General features: G+C 42.9%; 1 protein-coding gene across 1 annotated transcript; it reads left to right on the top strand.

Moving 5' to 3' along the window:
• The first annotated feature begins 11,693 nt into the window (after window positions 1–11,693).
• Window positions 11,694–14,091, top strand: LOC132507997 (DPEP2 neighbor protein-like). Its single transcript, XM_060127758.1, has 3 exons — window positions 11,694–11,760; window positions 12,888–13,042; window positions 13,984–14,091. Exons 1-3 carry the CDS (start codon window positions 11,694–11,696, stop codon window positions 14,089–14,091), a joined length of 330 nt encoding a protein of 109 aa, XP_059983741.1.
• The last annotated feature ends 436 nt before the right edge of the window (window positions 14,092–14,527 follow it).

The following is a 14,527-nucleotide window of genomic DNA, read 5'->3' as shown; positions in this document are numbered from 1 at the left end:
CCCGTTGTGGAGCACAGGCTCAGCAGCCATGGCTCACGGGCCCAGCCACTCCGCGGCATGTGGGATCCTCCCGGACCAAGGCCTGAACCCGTGTCCCCTGCATCGACAGGCAGACTCCCAACCACTGCGCCACCAGGGAAGCCCCGACAAGGAATTTTAAACAATAAAATACAGTAGAAAAATACCAGTGTACTGCATAAAATGAATAAGTATATTTTCATAAAATTTGGTTTCAGTTATACATATAACAAAGACTCTCAAGTTACAGGTGAGTCTTAATTGATAAAATATATATGTATTGGGTTGTGTTGTAGAACATATTTCTTTTTTTTTTTTTTTTCTTGCGGTACGCGGGCCTCTCACAGTTGTGGCCTCTCCCCTTGCGGAGCACAGGCTCCGGACACGCAGGCTCAGCGGCCATGGCTCACGGGCCTAGCCGCTCCGCGGCATGTCGGATCTTCCCAGACCAGGGCACGAACCCGTGTCCCCTGCATCGGCAGGCAGACTCTCAACCACTGCGCCACCAAGGAAGCCCTGTAGAACATATTTCTTATAGTGGGTTACATTAAAAAACTTTTAAACCCACCAGTAAAGTGGTTAAGAGTATAGACTCTGGCAAAAAGGTTACCTTGGTTTAATCCTAGTTCTTTGTCTTACTAGCTCTGTGATCTTGAGTGGGTTACTTGTTCTCTCACACAGTTACTTTGTCTCCTTGGGGCTCACCTCAAAGGGTCTTTTTGAGGATTAAATGGATGAATCTAAGTAAAGCAGTTTGAACGGTGCTTTAGTAGCAAACACTCAGTTACTGTTACTTTCCCAATGTTACCTGGTTAGCAAGTGGCAGAACTGGGCAGATTCCTGTTCTGTCTGATAAAGTTTAGTCTTGAGTTTGAAATCAAAGGTAATTTCAAGCTGACTTAGGTGTCCCGTCAAAACAAACAAAGAACAAAATAAGTCTGCCTTTACAATAATTTACCAGCAAATTAAAAAGATGGGAACCCTCATCTTCTCAGGAAGTTGGCCTATGTTGGCAGAGTCTTGTCTCTGAGAGAGTACAGGTTTCCTGTCTTGTTCTGCTCTGAGTTACAGGAGAAGAATATGTGGAAGGCACTAGGTTGTTTGACATATAGAACAAACTGGTGACTCACATAAAACTTTACCGTAGGATCACCATATAAATGTTTACATCTAAAAGGAATCAGGTAAAGGAGGAAATCATGGAAGAATCTGGAGGGAGGCCTTCAGCTAAAAGTTTGTGAGATGACTGCTTTTGTTATTGGTTGTATTTGTCTTTTGTTTTTTTCTGCTCTGTTTCCTCCCTCTGCTCCAGCAGGCAGCTGAGGCATTTTATCAATTTCTTAAAAAATTTTCTGATGCTACCTGGTGTTACGTGATTTGAGTGTTGGTTGAAATATATAGCCAGGCTATACTGCTTTCACAGGCTCTGAAAATTTCAGAATTTAAGAAGCTAATGAGTTTCTTAAGTTATGCGTAAACCTTAGTTGCTGAAAATTATTCTGGGCCTTTAAACTGCTGATTTTTATATTCAGCCAACAGCCAATTTAAAAATGAATTCCATACTACCTCCAATTTGCTTGATTGTAGAGTAATTTTATATCTAGTTAAGGTTTTGTTGGAATATGTATTTCTAGATTTTACGGTTTGGAAAGTGTGTGAATCCAGCCTCTCTACCAGGATGTGGCAGGGAGTTAGCAGTGTTTTGAACCATCAGGGAAAGGAAGTAGATATATTCAGCACCCTGCCCCATCTCAACACATTCATTTTCTCATCTTAGTAGTGGTAATCTTTCATTTGTTATTTTGGTTTGAACATTGTTTGTAGCATATGGCCCTAATGCCTTAGAGCCCTAAGTAGAAGGGAAAGTAGTGCTAATAATTCTCTGACGGAGACGTACCCCTTCTTCCCCCACTTCTTTGTTCTTGAAAGATATGATTTCTCTTTTATTATTTATTTATACTTTTTAAAAGAGCAGTTTGAGGTTCACAGCAAAATTGTGGGGAAGGTACAGGAATTTCCCTTATACTCACTGCCCCTGCACATGCATAGCCTCCTCTATTATCAGCATCCCCCGACCAGAGTGGTTCATTTATTACACCTGTTTAACGTACACTAACACATCATAATCATTCAGAGTCCATAGTTTACATCTGTTTACATGACATAGTTTACATTGCAGTTCATTCTTGGTATTACACATCTCACACCAGTCAGAATGGCCATCATCAAAAAATCTAGAAACAAAAAATGCTGGAGAGGGTGTGGAGAAAAGGGAACACTCTTGCACTGCTGGTGGGAATGTGAATTGGTACAGCCACTGTGGAGAACAGTATGGAGGTTCCTTAAAAAACTACGAATAGAACTACCATATGACCCATCAATCCCACTCCTGGGCATACACCCTGAGAAAACCATAATTCAAAAAGAGTCATGTACCAAAATGTTCATTGCACCTCTATTTACAATAGCCAGGAGATGGAAACAACCTAAGTGTCCATCATCGGATGAATGGATAAAGAATATATGGCACATATATACAGTGGAATATTACTCAGCCATAAAAAGAAATGAAATTCAGCTATTGAAATTCATTATGAAATTCAGTAATGAGGTGGATGGACCTAGAGTCTGTCATACAGAGTGAAGTAAGTCGGAAAGAGAAAGACAAATACCGTATGCTAACTCATATATATGGAATTTAAGAAAAATCATGTCATGAAGAACCTAGGGGTAAGACAGGAATAAAGACACAGACCTACTAGAGAATGAACTTGAGGATATGGGGAGGGGGAATGGTAAGCCATGACAAAGTGAATGGCATGGACATATATACACTACCAAACGTAAAATAGATAGCTAGTGGGAAGCAGCCGCATGGCACAGGGAGATCAGCTCGGTGCTTTGTGACCACCTAGAGGTGTGGGATAGGGAAGGTGGGAGGGAGGGAGACGCAAGAGGGAAGAGATATGGGAACATATGTATATGTATAACTGATTCACTTTGGTATAAAGTGGAAACTAACACACCATTGTAAAGCAATTATACTCCAATAAAGATGTAAAAAAAACAAAAAAGAACACTTGAACAATTGTATTTTTTGTTTTTGATATTTTAGTTTAAAATTTATTTCCGGCCCCCAATCATCCATTAAGCCCCCAGGAGAAGGAAAAGTGGATGTGACTAGAAATAGAGAGAAACTTTCTTCACGACAATAGCCATGGCAAGCTTAGGCACTTTTGGTGAAATCTCTCTGTGAAGTACTGGCAGAGGAATAAAAGTCAAACTGACACAGAAGTATTGCTTTTTTTTTTTTTCTTTTACATCTATATTGCAGTATAATTGCTTTACAATGGCGTGTTAGTTTCTGCTTTATAACAAAGTGAATCAGTTATACATATACATATGTTCCCATATCTCTTCCCTCTTGCGTCTCCCTCCCTCCCACCCTCCCTATCCCACCTCTCTAGGTGGTCACAAAGCACCGAGCTGATCTCCCTGTGCTATGCGGCTGCTTCCCACTAGCTATCTATTTTACGTTTGGTAGTGTATATATGTCCATGCCTCTCTCGCTTTGTCACAGCTTACCCTTCCCTCCCCATATCCTCAAGTTCATTCTCTAGTAGGTCTGTGTCTTTATTCCTGTCTTACCCCCAGGTTTTTCATGACATTTTTTTTTCTTAAACTCCATATATATGTGTTAGCGTACGGTATTTGTCTTTCTCTTTCTGACTTACTTCACGCTGTATGACAGACTCTACGTCTATGCACCTCATTACAAATAGCTGAATTTCATTTCTTTTTATGGCTGAGTAATATTCCACTGTATATATGTGCCACATATTCTTTATCCATTCATCCGATGATGGACACTTAGGTTGTTTCCATCTCCTGGCTATTGTAAATAGAGCTGCAATGAACATTTTGGTACATGACTCTTTTTGAATTATGGTTTTCTCAGGGTGTATGCCCAGGAGTGGGATTGATGGGTCATATGGTAGTTCTATTTGTAGTTTTTTAAGGAACCTCCATACTGTTCTCCACAGTGGCTGTACCAATTCACATTCCCACCAGCAGTGCAAGAGTGTTCCCTTTTCTCCACACCCTCTCCAGCATTTATTGTTTCAAGATTTTTTGATGATGGCCTTTCTGACTGATGTGAGATGATATCTCATTGTAGTTTTGATTTGCATTTCCCCAATGATTAATGATGTTGAGCATTCTTTCATGTGTTTGTTGGCAGTCTGTATAACTTCTTTGGAGAATTGTCTATTTAGGTCTTCTGCCCATTTTTGGATTTCGTTGTGTTTTTTTTGTTGTTATTGAGCTGCATGAGCTTCTTATAAATTTTGGACATTAATCCCTTGTCACTTGCTTCATTTGCAATTATTTTCCCCCATTCTGAGGGTTGTCTTTTGGTCTTGTTTATGGTTTCCTTTGCTGTGCAAAAGCTTTGAAGTTTCATTAGGTCCCATTTGTTTATTTTTGGTTTTATTTCCATTTCTCTAGGAGGTGGGTCAAAAAGGATCTTGCTGTGATTTATGTCATAGAGTGTCCTGCCTATGTTTTCCTCTAAGAGTTTGATAGTGTCTGGCCTTACATTTAGGTCTTTAATCCATTTTGAGCTTATTTTTATGTATGCTGTTAGGGAGTGATCTAATCTCATACTTTGACATGTACCTGTCCAGTTTTCCCAGCACAACTTATTGAAGAGGCTGTCCTTTCTCCACTGTACATTCCTGCCTCCTTTATCAAAGATAAGGTGACCATATGTGCGTGGGTTTATCTCTGGGCTTTCTATCCTGTTCCATTGATCTATCTTTCTGTTTTTGTGCCAGTACCATGCTGTCTTGATTACTGTAGCTTTGTAGTAGAGTATGAACTCAGGTAGCCTGATTCCTCCAGCTCCGTTTTTCGTTCTCAAGGTAGCTTTGGCTATTTGGGGTCTTTTGTGTTTCCATACAAACTGTGAAATTTTTACTTCTAGTTCTGTGAAAAATGCCAGTGATAGTTTGATAGGGATTGCATTGAATCTGTAGATTGCTTTGGGTAGTAGAGTCATTTTCACAATGTTGATTCTTCCAATCCAAGAACATGGTATATCTCTCCATCTATTTGTATCATCTGTAATTTCTTACATCAGTGTCTTATAATTTTCTTCATATAGGTCTTTTGTCTCCTTAGCTAGGTTTATTCCTAGATATTTTATTCTTTTTGTTGCAATGGTAAATGGGAGTGTTTTCTTGATTTCACTTTCAGATTTTTCATCATTAGTGTATAGGAATGCAAGAGATTTCTGTGCATTAATTTTGTATCCTGCAACTTTACCAAATTCATTGATTAGTTCTAGTAGTTTTCTGGTAGCATCTTTAGGATTCTCTATGTATAGTATCATGTCATCTGCAAACAGTGACAGCTTTACTTCTTCTTTTCTGATTTGGATTCCTTTTATTTCCTTTTCTTCTCTGATTGCTGTGGCTAAAACTTCCAAAATTATGTTGAATAAGAGTGGTGGGAGTGGGCAACCTTGTCTTTTTCCTGATCTTAGTGGAAATTCTTTCAGTTTTTCACCATTGAGTATGGTGTTGGCTGTGGGTTTGTCATATATGGCCTTTATTATGTTGAGGAAAATTCCCTCTATGCCTATTTTCTGCAGGGTTTTTATCATAAATGGGTGTTGAATTTTGTCGAAAGCTTTCTCTGCATCTATTGAGATGACCATATGGTTTTTCTCCTTCAATCTGTTAATATGGTGTATCACATTGATTGATTTGCATATATTGAAGAATCCTTGCATTCCTGGAATAAACCCCACTTGATCATAGTGTATGATCCTTTGAATGTGCTGTTGGATTGTGTTTGCTAGTATTTTGTTCAGGATTTTTGCATCTATGTTCATCAGTTATATTGGCCTGTAGTTTCCTTTCCTTGTGACATCCTTGTCTGGTTTTGGTATCAGGGTGATGGTGGCCTCGTAGAATGAGTTTGGGAGTGTTCCTCCCTCTGCTGTATTTTGGAAGAGTTTGAGAAGGATAGGTGTTAGCTCTTCTCTAAATGTTTGATAGAATTCGCCTGTGAAGCCATCTGGTCCTGGGTTTTTGATTGTTGGAAGATTTTTAATCACAGTTTCAATTTCAGTGCTTGTGATTGGTCTGTTCATATTTTCTGTTTTTTCCTGATTCAGTCTTGGCAGCTTGTGCATTTCTAAGAATTTGTCCACTTCTTCCATGTTGTCCATTTTATTGGCATAGAGTTGCTTGTAGTAATCTCTCATGATCTTTTGTATTTCTGCAGTGTCAGTTATTACTTCTCCTTTTTCATTTCTGATTCTATTGATTTGACTCTTCTCCCTTTTTTTCTTGATGAGTCTGGCTAATGGTTTATCAATTTTGTTTATCTTCTCAAAGAACCAGCTTTCAGTTTTATTGATCTTTGCTATCGTTTCCTTCATTTCTTTTTCATTTATTTCTGATCTGATCTTTATGATTTCTGTCCTTCTGCTAACTTTGGGTTTTTTTTCTTCTTCTTTCTCTAATTGCTTTAGAGGCAAGTTTAGGTTGTTTATTCGAGATGTTTCCTGTTTCTTAAGGTAGGATTGTATTGCTATAAACTTCCCTCTTAGAAGTGCTTTTGCTGCATCCCATAAGTTTTGGGTCGTCGTGTCTCCATTGTCATTTGTTTCTAGGTATTTTTTGATTTCCTCTTTGATTTCTTCAGTGATCACTTCGTTATTAAGTAGTGCACTGTTTAGCCTCCATGTGATTGTATTTTTTACAGATCTTTTCCTGTAATTGAAGTCTAGTCTCATAGCGTTTTGGTCGGAAAAGATACTTGATACAATTTCAATTTCCTTAAATTTACTAAGGCTTGATTTGTGACCCAAGATATGATCTATCCTGGAGAATGTTCCACGAGCACTTGAGAAAAATGTGTATTCTGTTGTTTTTGGATGGAATGTCCTATAAATATCAATTAAGTCCATCTTGTTTAATGTATCATTTAAAGCTTGTGTTTCCTTATTTATTTTCATTTTGGATGATCTGTCCATTGGTGAAGGTGGGGTGTTAAAGTCCCCTACTCTGAATGTGTTACTGTCGATTTCTCCTTTTATGGCTGTTAGTATTTGCCTTATGTATTGAGGTGCTCCTATGTTGGGTGCATGAATATTTACAATTGTTATATCTTCTTCTTGGATCGATCCCTTGATCATTTTGTAGTGTCCTTCTTTGTCTCTTCTAATAGTCTTTATTTTAAAGTCTATTTTGTCTGATATGAGAATTGCTACTCCAGCTTTCTTTTGGTTTCCATTTGCATGGAATATCTTTTTCCATCCCCTTACTTTTAGTCTGTATGTGTCTCTAGGTCTGAAGTGGGTCTCTTGTAGACAGCATATATATGGGTCTTGTTTTTGTATCCATTCAGCCAATCTGTGTCTTTTGGTGGGAGCATTTAGTCTATTTACATTTAAGGTAATTTTCTATATGTATGTTCCTATTCCCATTTTCTTAATTGTTTTGGGTTCGTTTTTGTAGGTCTTTTCCTTCTGTTGGGTTTCTTGCCTAGAGAAATTCCTTTAGCCTTTGTTGTAAAGCTGGTTTGGTGGTGCTGAACTCTCTCAGCTTTTGCTTGTCTCTAAAGCTTTTAATTGCTCCATCAAATCTGAATGAGATCCTTGCTGGGTAGAGTAATCTTGGTTGTAGGTTCTTCTCCTTCATCGCTTTAAATATGTCCTGCCAGTTCCTTCTGGCTTGCAGAGTTTCTGCTGAAAGATCAGCTTTTAACCTTATGGGGATTCCCTTGTGTGTTATTTGTTGTTTTTCCCTTGCTGCTTTTAATATGCTTTCTTTGAATTTAATTTTTGACAGTTTCATTAATATGTGTCTTGGCATATTTCTCCTTCGATTTATCCTGTATGAGACTCTGTGCTTCCTGGAGTTGAGTAACTATTTCCTTTCCCATATTAGGGAAGTTTTCAACTATAATCTCTTCAAATATTTTCTCAGTCCCTTTCTTTTTCTCTTCTTCTTCTGGAACCCCTATAATTTGAATGTTGGTGCGTTTAATGTTGTCCCAGATGTCTCTGAGACTGTCCTCAGTTCTTTTCATTCTTTTTTCTTTATTCTGCTCTGCAGTAGTTATTTCCACTATTTTATCTTCCAGGTCACTTATCCATTCTTCTGCCTGTTATTCTGCTATTAATCCCATCTAGAGTATTTTTAATTTCATTTCTTGTATTGTTCATCGTTGTTTGTTTCATCTTTAGTTCTTTTAAGTCCTTGTTAAATGTTTCTTGCATTTTGTCTATTCTATTTCCAAGATATTGGATCATCTTTACTATCATTATTCTGAATTCTTTTTCAGGTAGACTGCCTATTTCCTCTTCATTTGTTAGGTCTGGTGTGTTTTTATCTTGCTCCTATATCTGATGTGTGTTTTTCTGTCTTCTCATTTTGCTTATCTTACTGTGTTTTGGGTCTCCTTTTTGCAGGCTGCACGTTCGTAGTTCCCTTTGTTTTTGGTGTCTGTCCCCAGTGGCTAAAGTTGTTTCAGTGGGTTGTGTAGGCTTCCAGGTGGAGGGCAGTAGTGACTGTGTTCTGGTGGATGAGGCTGGATCTTGTCTTTCTGGTAGGCAGGTCCACGTCTGTTGGTGTGTTTTGGGGTGTCTGTGGACTTACTATGATTTTCGGCAGCCTCTCTGCTAATGGGTGGGGTTGTGTTCCTGTCTTGCTAGTTGTTTGCCATAGGGTGTCCAGCACTGTAGCTTGCTGGTCGTTGAGTGATTCTGCGTGCTGTTGTTGAGATGGAGATCTCTGGGAGATTTTCGCCATTTGATATTATGTGGAGCTGGGAGGTCTCTTGTGGACCAGTGTCCTGAAGTTGGCTCTCCCACCTCAGAGGCACAGCACTGACTCCTGGCTGCAGCACCAAGAGCCTTTCATACACACATCCAGGTATGTGGGGGCTTTCTTCCCTTTTGGGAGGTCTGAGGTCTTCTGCCAGTGTTCAGTAGGTGTTATGTAGGAGTTGTTCCACGTGTAGATGTATCTCTGGGCGGCGGGCGCAGGTGCCCGTTTGCGGGCTGCTCTGGGCTCCCGGCTCCCGGCGGCGCGGAGCGGCGAAGGAACCAGGAGGGCTGGCGGCCGGTCTGGGAATGTGGCGGCCGCGCAAGAACGGCCCATGGCCCTCACTTACCACTCCAGTGCAGCCGTGACACGGGCCCATGCCCAGCACCCTCGGGTTCCGCCACAGCCGCTGGACACGCCGCCGACCCACACGGCTAAGCAGAGCTGGGCTCAGGCGGCAGCCCTCCCACTCCAACTAACTCCCCAGAAGTATTGCTTGGTGTGCATTTCCAGGCTCTGCCTTCTTTCTCATCTCTTGGTGGCAGGTTGAGGAAAAGGAGAAAAGGTTAAACTTTTGAATAAACCGGCAGAATAAGCTTATAACATCCCCTCACTATCTCTGCATAGGTTGTAGTCTCTGCAGCACTACATAAGCTTTGCCCAAAGTAATGAACAGTTGAAAGTCAAATGTAATACTTCACCAAACAACTTAAAAATGCTTGCGCACTGGAAAGGATTAAGTTGCAGAGAACACAAATGGACCCAGAGCAGCTTTTGCCAAAAGAGAATATTGTGCTAAATGTACAGCCATAGCTCTTTTCCATATGAAGAAACAGTCAGAAGGATAAAAGAACTTGGTCAAAATCACACAAGTAAGTAGGACAGAATCTGGTCTGTGTGTCGGAAGGGTTGTGTTCTTTAACCAGCAGGCTAGCTTTTCTCAAATCTGATTCATGCATAGAATAACTAAACACCTCTGTTTGCCTTGAATATTCCCTGTTTATACGTAGGGCTGCTGCAGTTTCTCATATTGCCCACTTTGACTCCCAAAAGCAACTGAGAATACACAATAATTTGGTCATTCTATCCATGGACCACTGTGGTAGGACTGCCCAGGAAGCTTATTAAAAGTGCAGCTTCCTGAGCCCTACTCCACATCTAGGTAAGTTTTCTTAGGGTTGGCTCAAGAATCCAGGTACAAGTCTTTTTAAGTGCTTTTGTGGAACCCCCCAGGTGAGTCTCTCGCTCTCGTAGTTAATAAACCATTTATTCTGCCTCCCCCAGATGCCCAGCCACGTCCTATTAAGGTAGAAGTTCCCCCACCACATCAGAGGGATGCTCCCAGCCAAGTAATCTCTGGAGCCTTGGAGAATCTGAATGGTCTAATGCTGGCCCATCTGCCATGACAAAGCTCCTCCAGAGCATTCCCCTTCTCATTTTACATTCTACCACTCCCAAAGGCAGTCTGCTCCAATGGGGCCTGACTTCGTGTGTCCTAACGTGCACCCGCTGATTCAAGCAGTTTAGGAATAGAAGGTGCTGTGGTTTTCAACCAGGGTGGCCCAACGTCTAAAATGGTAGTCAAAGCAGTCTCTACCTCCTGGGCACATCGCCTCTGCAACAGCCCCAGTAAACGAATGTCCCATCTATGCTTTTTCAAAGTCGGCAACAAGGAGTCCCCTCCTAAAGAAGGTTGTCTCTCATTGCCACACTATCAAAGGCTGCCCCAACTGTTCCTTACTGTGGGCATGATCAGGCTGACGGCAGAGTTGTCTCTTTCCTTCTCTGAGCCGGCCCAAATCGTCTTAGAAACACCTCTTCACACTGTTGACCATGTTTTTCAATGGGAGCTGCTGCTGAGTCTTTATCTCATCCTTTCATGGTGGAGAGAGAGGATTCTAATGATTTTTACTTCTAGGGGAGAGGGGAGTGTAATGATTATGTTGTCATTTTCTATTATGTCCTTTTGTCATGAATTTGTTTTCAATTTCATGTTAAAATGGGCCCACCATTTCCACTTTGTGAGGTCATTCAGCACCCTCATTTTGCACCTTTAACATCACTCTCAGTATCACTTGGAAATATTTGAAATGGCATGAGCTTGTCCTCACATTCCTATTAGCTGTAAATCTGGAGCCCCGACATGAACCTAACCATTGAGCAGAACACCTCTCCACTACCTGTGTAACACTGGGTAGGCCCCTTAACCTCTTGGTTTTTTTAAGTCCTCAGTTGTAAAAATGTGAGGGTGCTATGAATTTATATTTGGGGCACGACAAGGTCGAGAAGAGTGTGTCTTTTCCTTTATTCTTCCAAACTGGAATGTCTTCCCTCTCTTCCGCATGGGTCCAAATCTCACTTGTCCTTCAGGCCGACTGCCAAGGAGCCTTCCCTGATTCCCCAGGCCACACAAATCTCTGCCTCTTAGGGTCAGTGCCATACAACCTAGCTGTCTCTTACGTTAATCTTGTCTCTCAAGCCAAACTCAGAATATGGGTCTCTCTTGCCCTCCTGTGGCCCCTGCGGCTGTGCCAGCCCACCGGCACACCCCACGTGGGGTGTCTACTACACTAGGGCATGGGTGGGGAGGCCCAGGGTGAGGGGCGAGGCAGAGTACCTTTGCCTCTACCCTGTTCTCCTCCACAAAACTGCCCCTCCTCCTCAAGCCTGCCCCTCAAGTCAAAGGTTCCATATATGACCTCACTGGGTAGTGATGCCGTCACAGGCGTTCTCAGAGTTTCCATGGCAGCATAACTGTGCAAACGGGCTGCACTCAGAGAAACTTCTCTACCAGTTCTCCACCAGATACCAATCTTTTTGGCTGTCTGTGTGAGAATGTGTGACCGGATAGTGTATGTGTACTCTAACCTGTGCTCTGTTCCCTGGGTGGGCAGTGCAGCAGGTACACCCAGACAGGGCAACTCTACATGAGATATGATACACACACAACCTCACCTGGCTGGCACATGTTCCTGTGGGGGTTGCCAACTACGTACAGCTGAGCACTTTCCCAGATGTAAGTAATACCGGTGACCTGGGACGCCTTCAGGGACGCACAGTTCTCACTGCTGAGGACAAGTGAAAGGTCATCCCTGGACAAGTGTGCAGGACGGTTCTGAGCTTTATAAATGTAGCCTTACCCTTTGGGCTACAGGATGCTTCCATTCAGACCCTTTCCTGATTGGCCTCTTAACAAAAGACAAGTGCATTTTTGTTGGCAAATTGTAAATGGAGCGGTTTGAGGAACAGGGCCACTCTTGAACCGCACCTTCAAACCCAGGCACCACTGTGCTATCATGGAGACATCTATATCGGTCCCCTCAGACACATCCCTTACTGAGTTGCTGAGTACTAGGGGAGAGGGTGTTGCCATATTGATGGGAAGACCATAAGAATGAAGGGGGGGATGATGAAGTGCTAATGAGACTGGAGGGCTGAGGAGATGGTGTCCCAGGAGGCTGGGTTGATGTGAGCCTAGACTTGTACCCAGAACCTGGTTCTGAGTCTCCTGATCACTCTGCCTCAGTATTTGTCCTTGTTCTAATCGACATAAAAGTATTAGACAGCTAGAGTTCAGTGTGGTTGAAATAGGCAGTATAAATGGGGCCCAAGAGGGGTTGCCAAGGTGGGCAGGGTTCTTAACCAATTTATATTAGATTATTTTTTTCCAAAACTTGAAAGACATTTCCATGAAAGCCTCAGAAGTGACAGACTGCAAGAAATGTTTTCTCTGTTGCGGAAGGGAGAGATGGAGAGGATCATGATTGCAATTACTTTCGGGTTCTACTGTTTTCCCTGGGAACGGTGAAGAGACTTCCTCATCTGCTGCAGCCCTAGGCTCTAGGGATTGCTTTTGCAGCCAGTGTCCCTTCTCTAGGGACTCATAGAGATGATGGGCCAAGGCTGTGTTTTGGACGTCAAGTAGATTAAAAGGTCTTCAGCCAGAAACTGGGAGAGACATGAGAGGGAAATTCTGGCAGGAGACTGTGCACAGCAGAAGTGACTGATCAGTTCTGATTTTCTTTGCAGCAGCAGTGCCTCCCGTTTCTCGTCCTACACCTGGTCACTACCATGTCCTGTACCGCGGGTGTGGAGAAACGCAGTTGGGCTGGCACGGGGAGACATACTGCCTGGTTGGTGGCTACCGGCTCTACGGGGATGTTCCTTTGGCCACGCCAGCTAAGGTAGAAGCAGAGAAGCCAGTCCCCAGACGTGCTCCGAAGAGAAAGCACTCTCTGGAATGGTCGGACGAAGACCTGGGTTGCCCCAGACCCAAAATCCGGCGATTGGAGCTTTCAAGCAGCACAGGAATACAAGGTGCTTTGATTGTCAAGCAGGGTGGCCCAACCTCTGGGCACATCGCCTCTGCAAGAGCCACAGTAAACGAATGTCCCATATTTGCTCTTTCAAGGTCAGCAGCAGGGAGTCCCCTCCTAAAGAAGGTTCTCTCTCGTTGCCACACTATCCAAGGTTGCCACAAATGTTCCTTCCTGTGGGCCTCATCAGGCTAAGGGCAGAGTTGTCTCTTTGCTTCTCTGAGTCGCACCATATGGTCTTAGTAACACCTCTTCACCCTGTTGACCATGTTTTTCACAGGGGCTGCTGCTGAGTCTTTATCTCATCCTTTCATGGTAGAGAGAGAGAGGATTCTAATGAATTTTACTTCCACGGGAGAGGGGAGTGTTATGATTATGTTGTCATTTTCTATTATGTCCTTTTGTCACGAATTTCTTTTCAATTTCATGTTAAAATGGGCCCGCCATTCCCACTTTGTGAGGTCATTCAGCACCCTCATTTTGCACCTTAACATCTCTCTCAGTATCACTTGGAAATGTTTGAAATGGCATGAGCTTGTCCTCACATTCCTATCAGCTGTAAATCCGGAGCCCCATCATGAACCTAACCATTGAACAGAACACCTCTCCACTACCTGTGTAACACTGGGTAGGCCCCTTAAGCTCCTGGTCTTTTTAAGCCCATAGTTGTAAAAATGTGAGGGTGCTATGAATTTATATTTGGGGCAGCACAAGGTAGAGAAGAGTGTGTCTTTGCTTGTATTCTTCCAAACTGGAATGTCTTCCCTCTCTTCCCCATGGAAGATGCTCCTTTGGCCACGCCAGCCAAGGTGGAAGCAGAGAAGCCAGTCCCCAGACGTGCTCCGAAGAGAAAGCACTCTCTGGAAATGCCGGACGAAGACCTGGGTTGCCCCAGACCCAAAATCCGGCAATTGTAGCATGGTGCCAGGAGGCGGACCCCACAGAATCTTGCAGGTGAGCCATCCTGAAGAGAAGGCAATGGTTTAAATGCCTAAGGCAGGGAATGCCTCTTCCTGCACTGACACCACCACACCCCCCCCCCCGCGCCCACTGCCCACTGCCACAGATTAGAACCTGCATCTTTTTGTCTGAGCCTTCCCCAGCCAGGAGCCTCCTTCTATACTAAATGGCCATAAGCCAGGAGCCTCAGAAACTGAGGTTTGTAATGAGAGTCTGCCCTGAACATCCCAGGGCTGAAGCTGGCCTGGAAGAAAACCTGACGTTCCTCTGCTTAATCCTCAGGGGCCCCTTTGTGAGCTGAAGAAAGAAAAGTCTAGAAAAAACGGATACCTGGGAGGGGAAGATGGCGGAAGAGTAAGACACGGAGATCACCTTCCTCCCCACTGATACACC

Source organism: Lagenorhynchus albirostris, chromosome 17 (assembly GCF_949774975.1).
Source record: "Lagenorhynchus albirostris chromosome 17, mLagAlb1.1, whole genome shotgun sequence".
In the NCBI taxonomy this organism is placed as follows: Eukaryota; Metazoa; Chordata; class Mammalia; order Artiodactyla; family Delphinidae; genus Lagenorhynchus; species Lagenorhynchus albirostris.
Note: the sequence above shows the minus strand (reverse complement) of the source record. Positions and strands in the feature narration are given on the sequence as shown.

Excerpts from the sequence above, each read along its gene's own strand:
- LOC132507997 (XM_060127758.1), top strand. The coding sequence starts at position 11,694 with ATGTGTGACCGGATAGTGTATGTGTACTCTAACCTGTGCTCTGTTCCC. Across the intron at positions 11,761-12,887 it reads CTGGGTGGGCAGTGCAGCAG|CAGCAGTGCCTCCCGTTTCT; the intron begins GTACACCCAGAC and ends TTTTCTTTGCAG. Across the intron at positions 13,043-13,983 it reads CTTTGGCCACGCCAGCTAAG|GTGGAAGCAGAGAAGCCAGT; the intron begins GTAGAAGCAGAG and ends ACGCCAGCCAAG.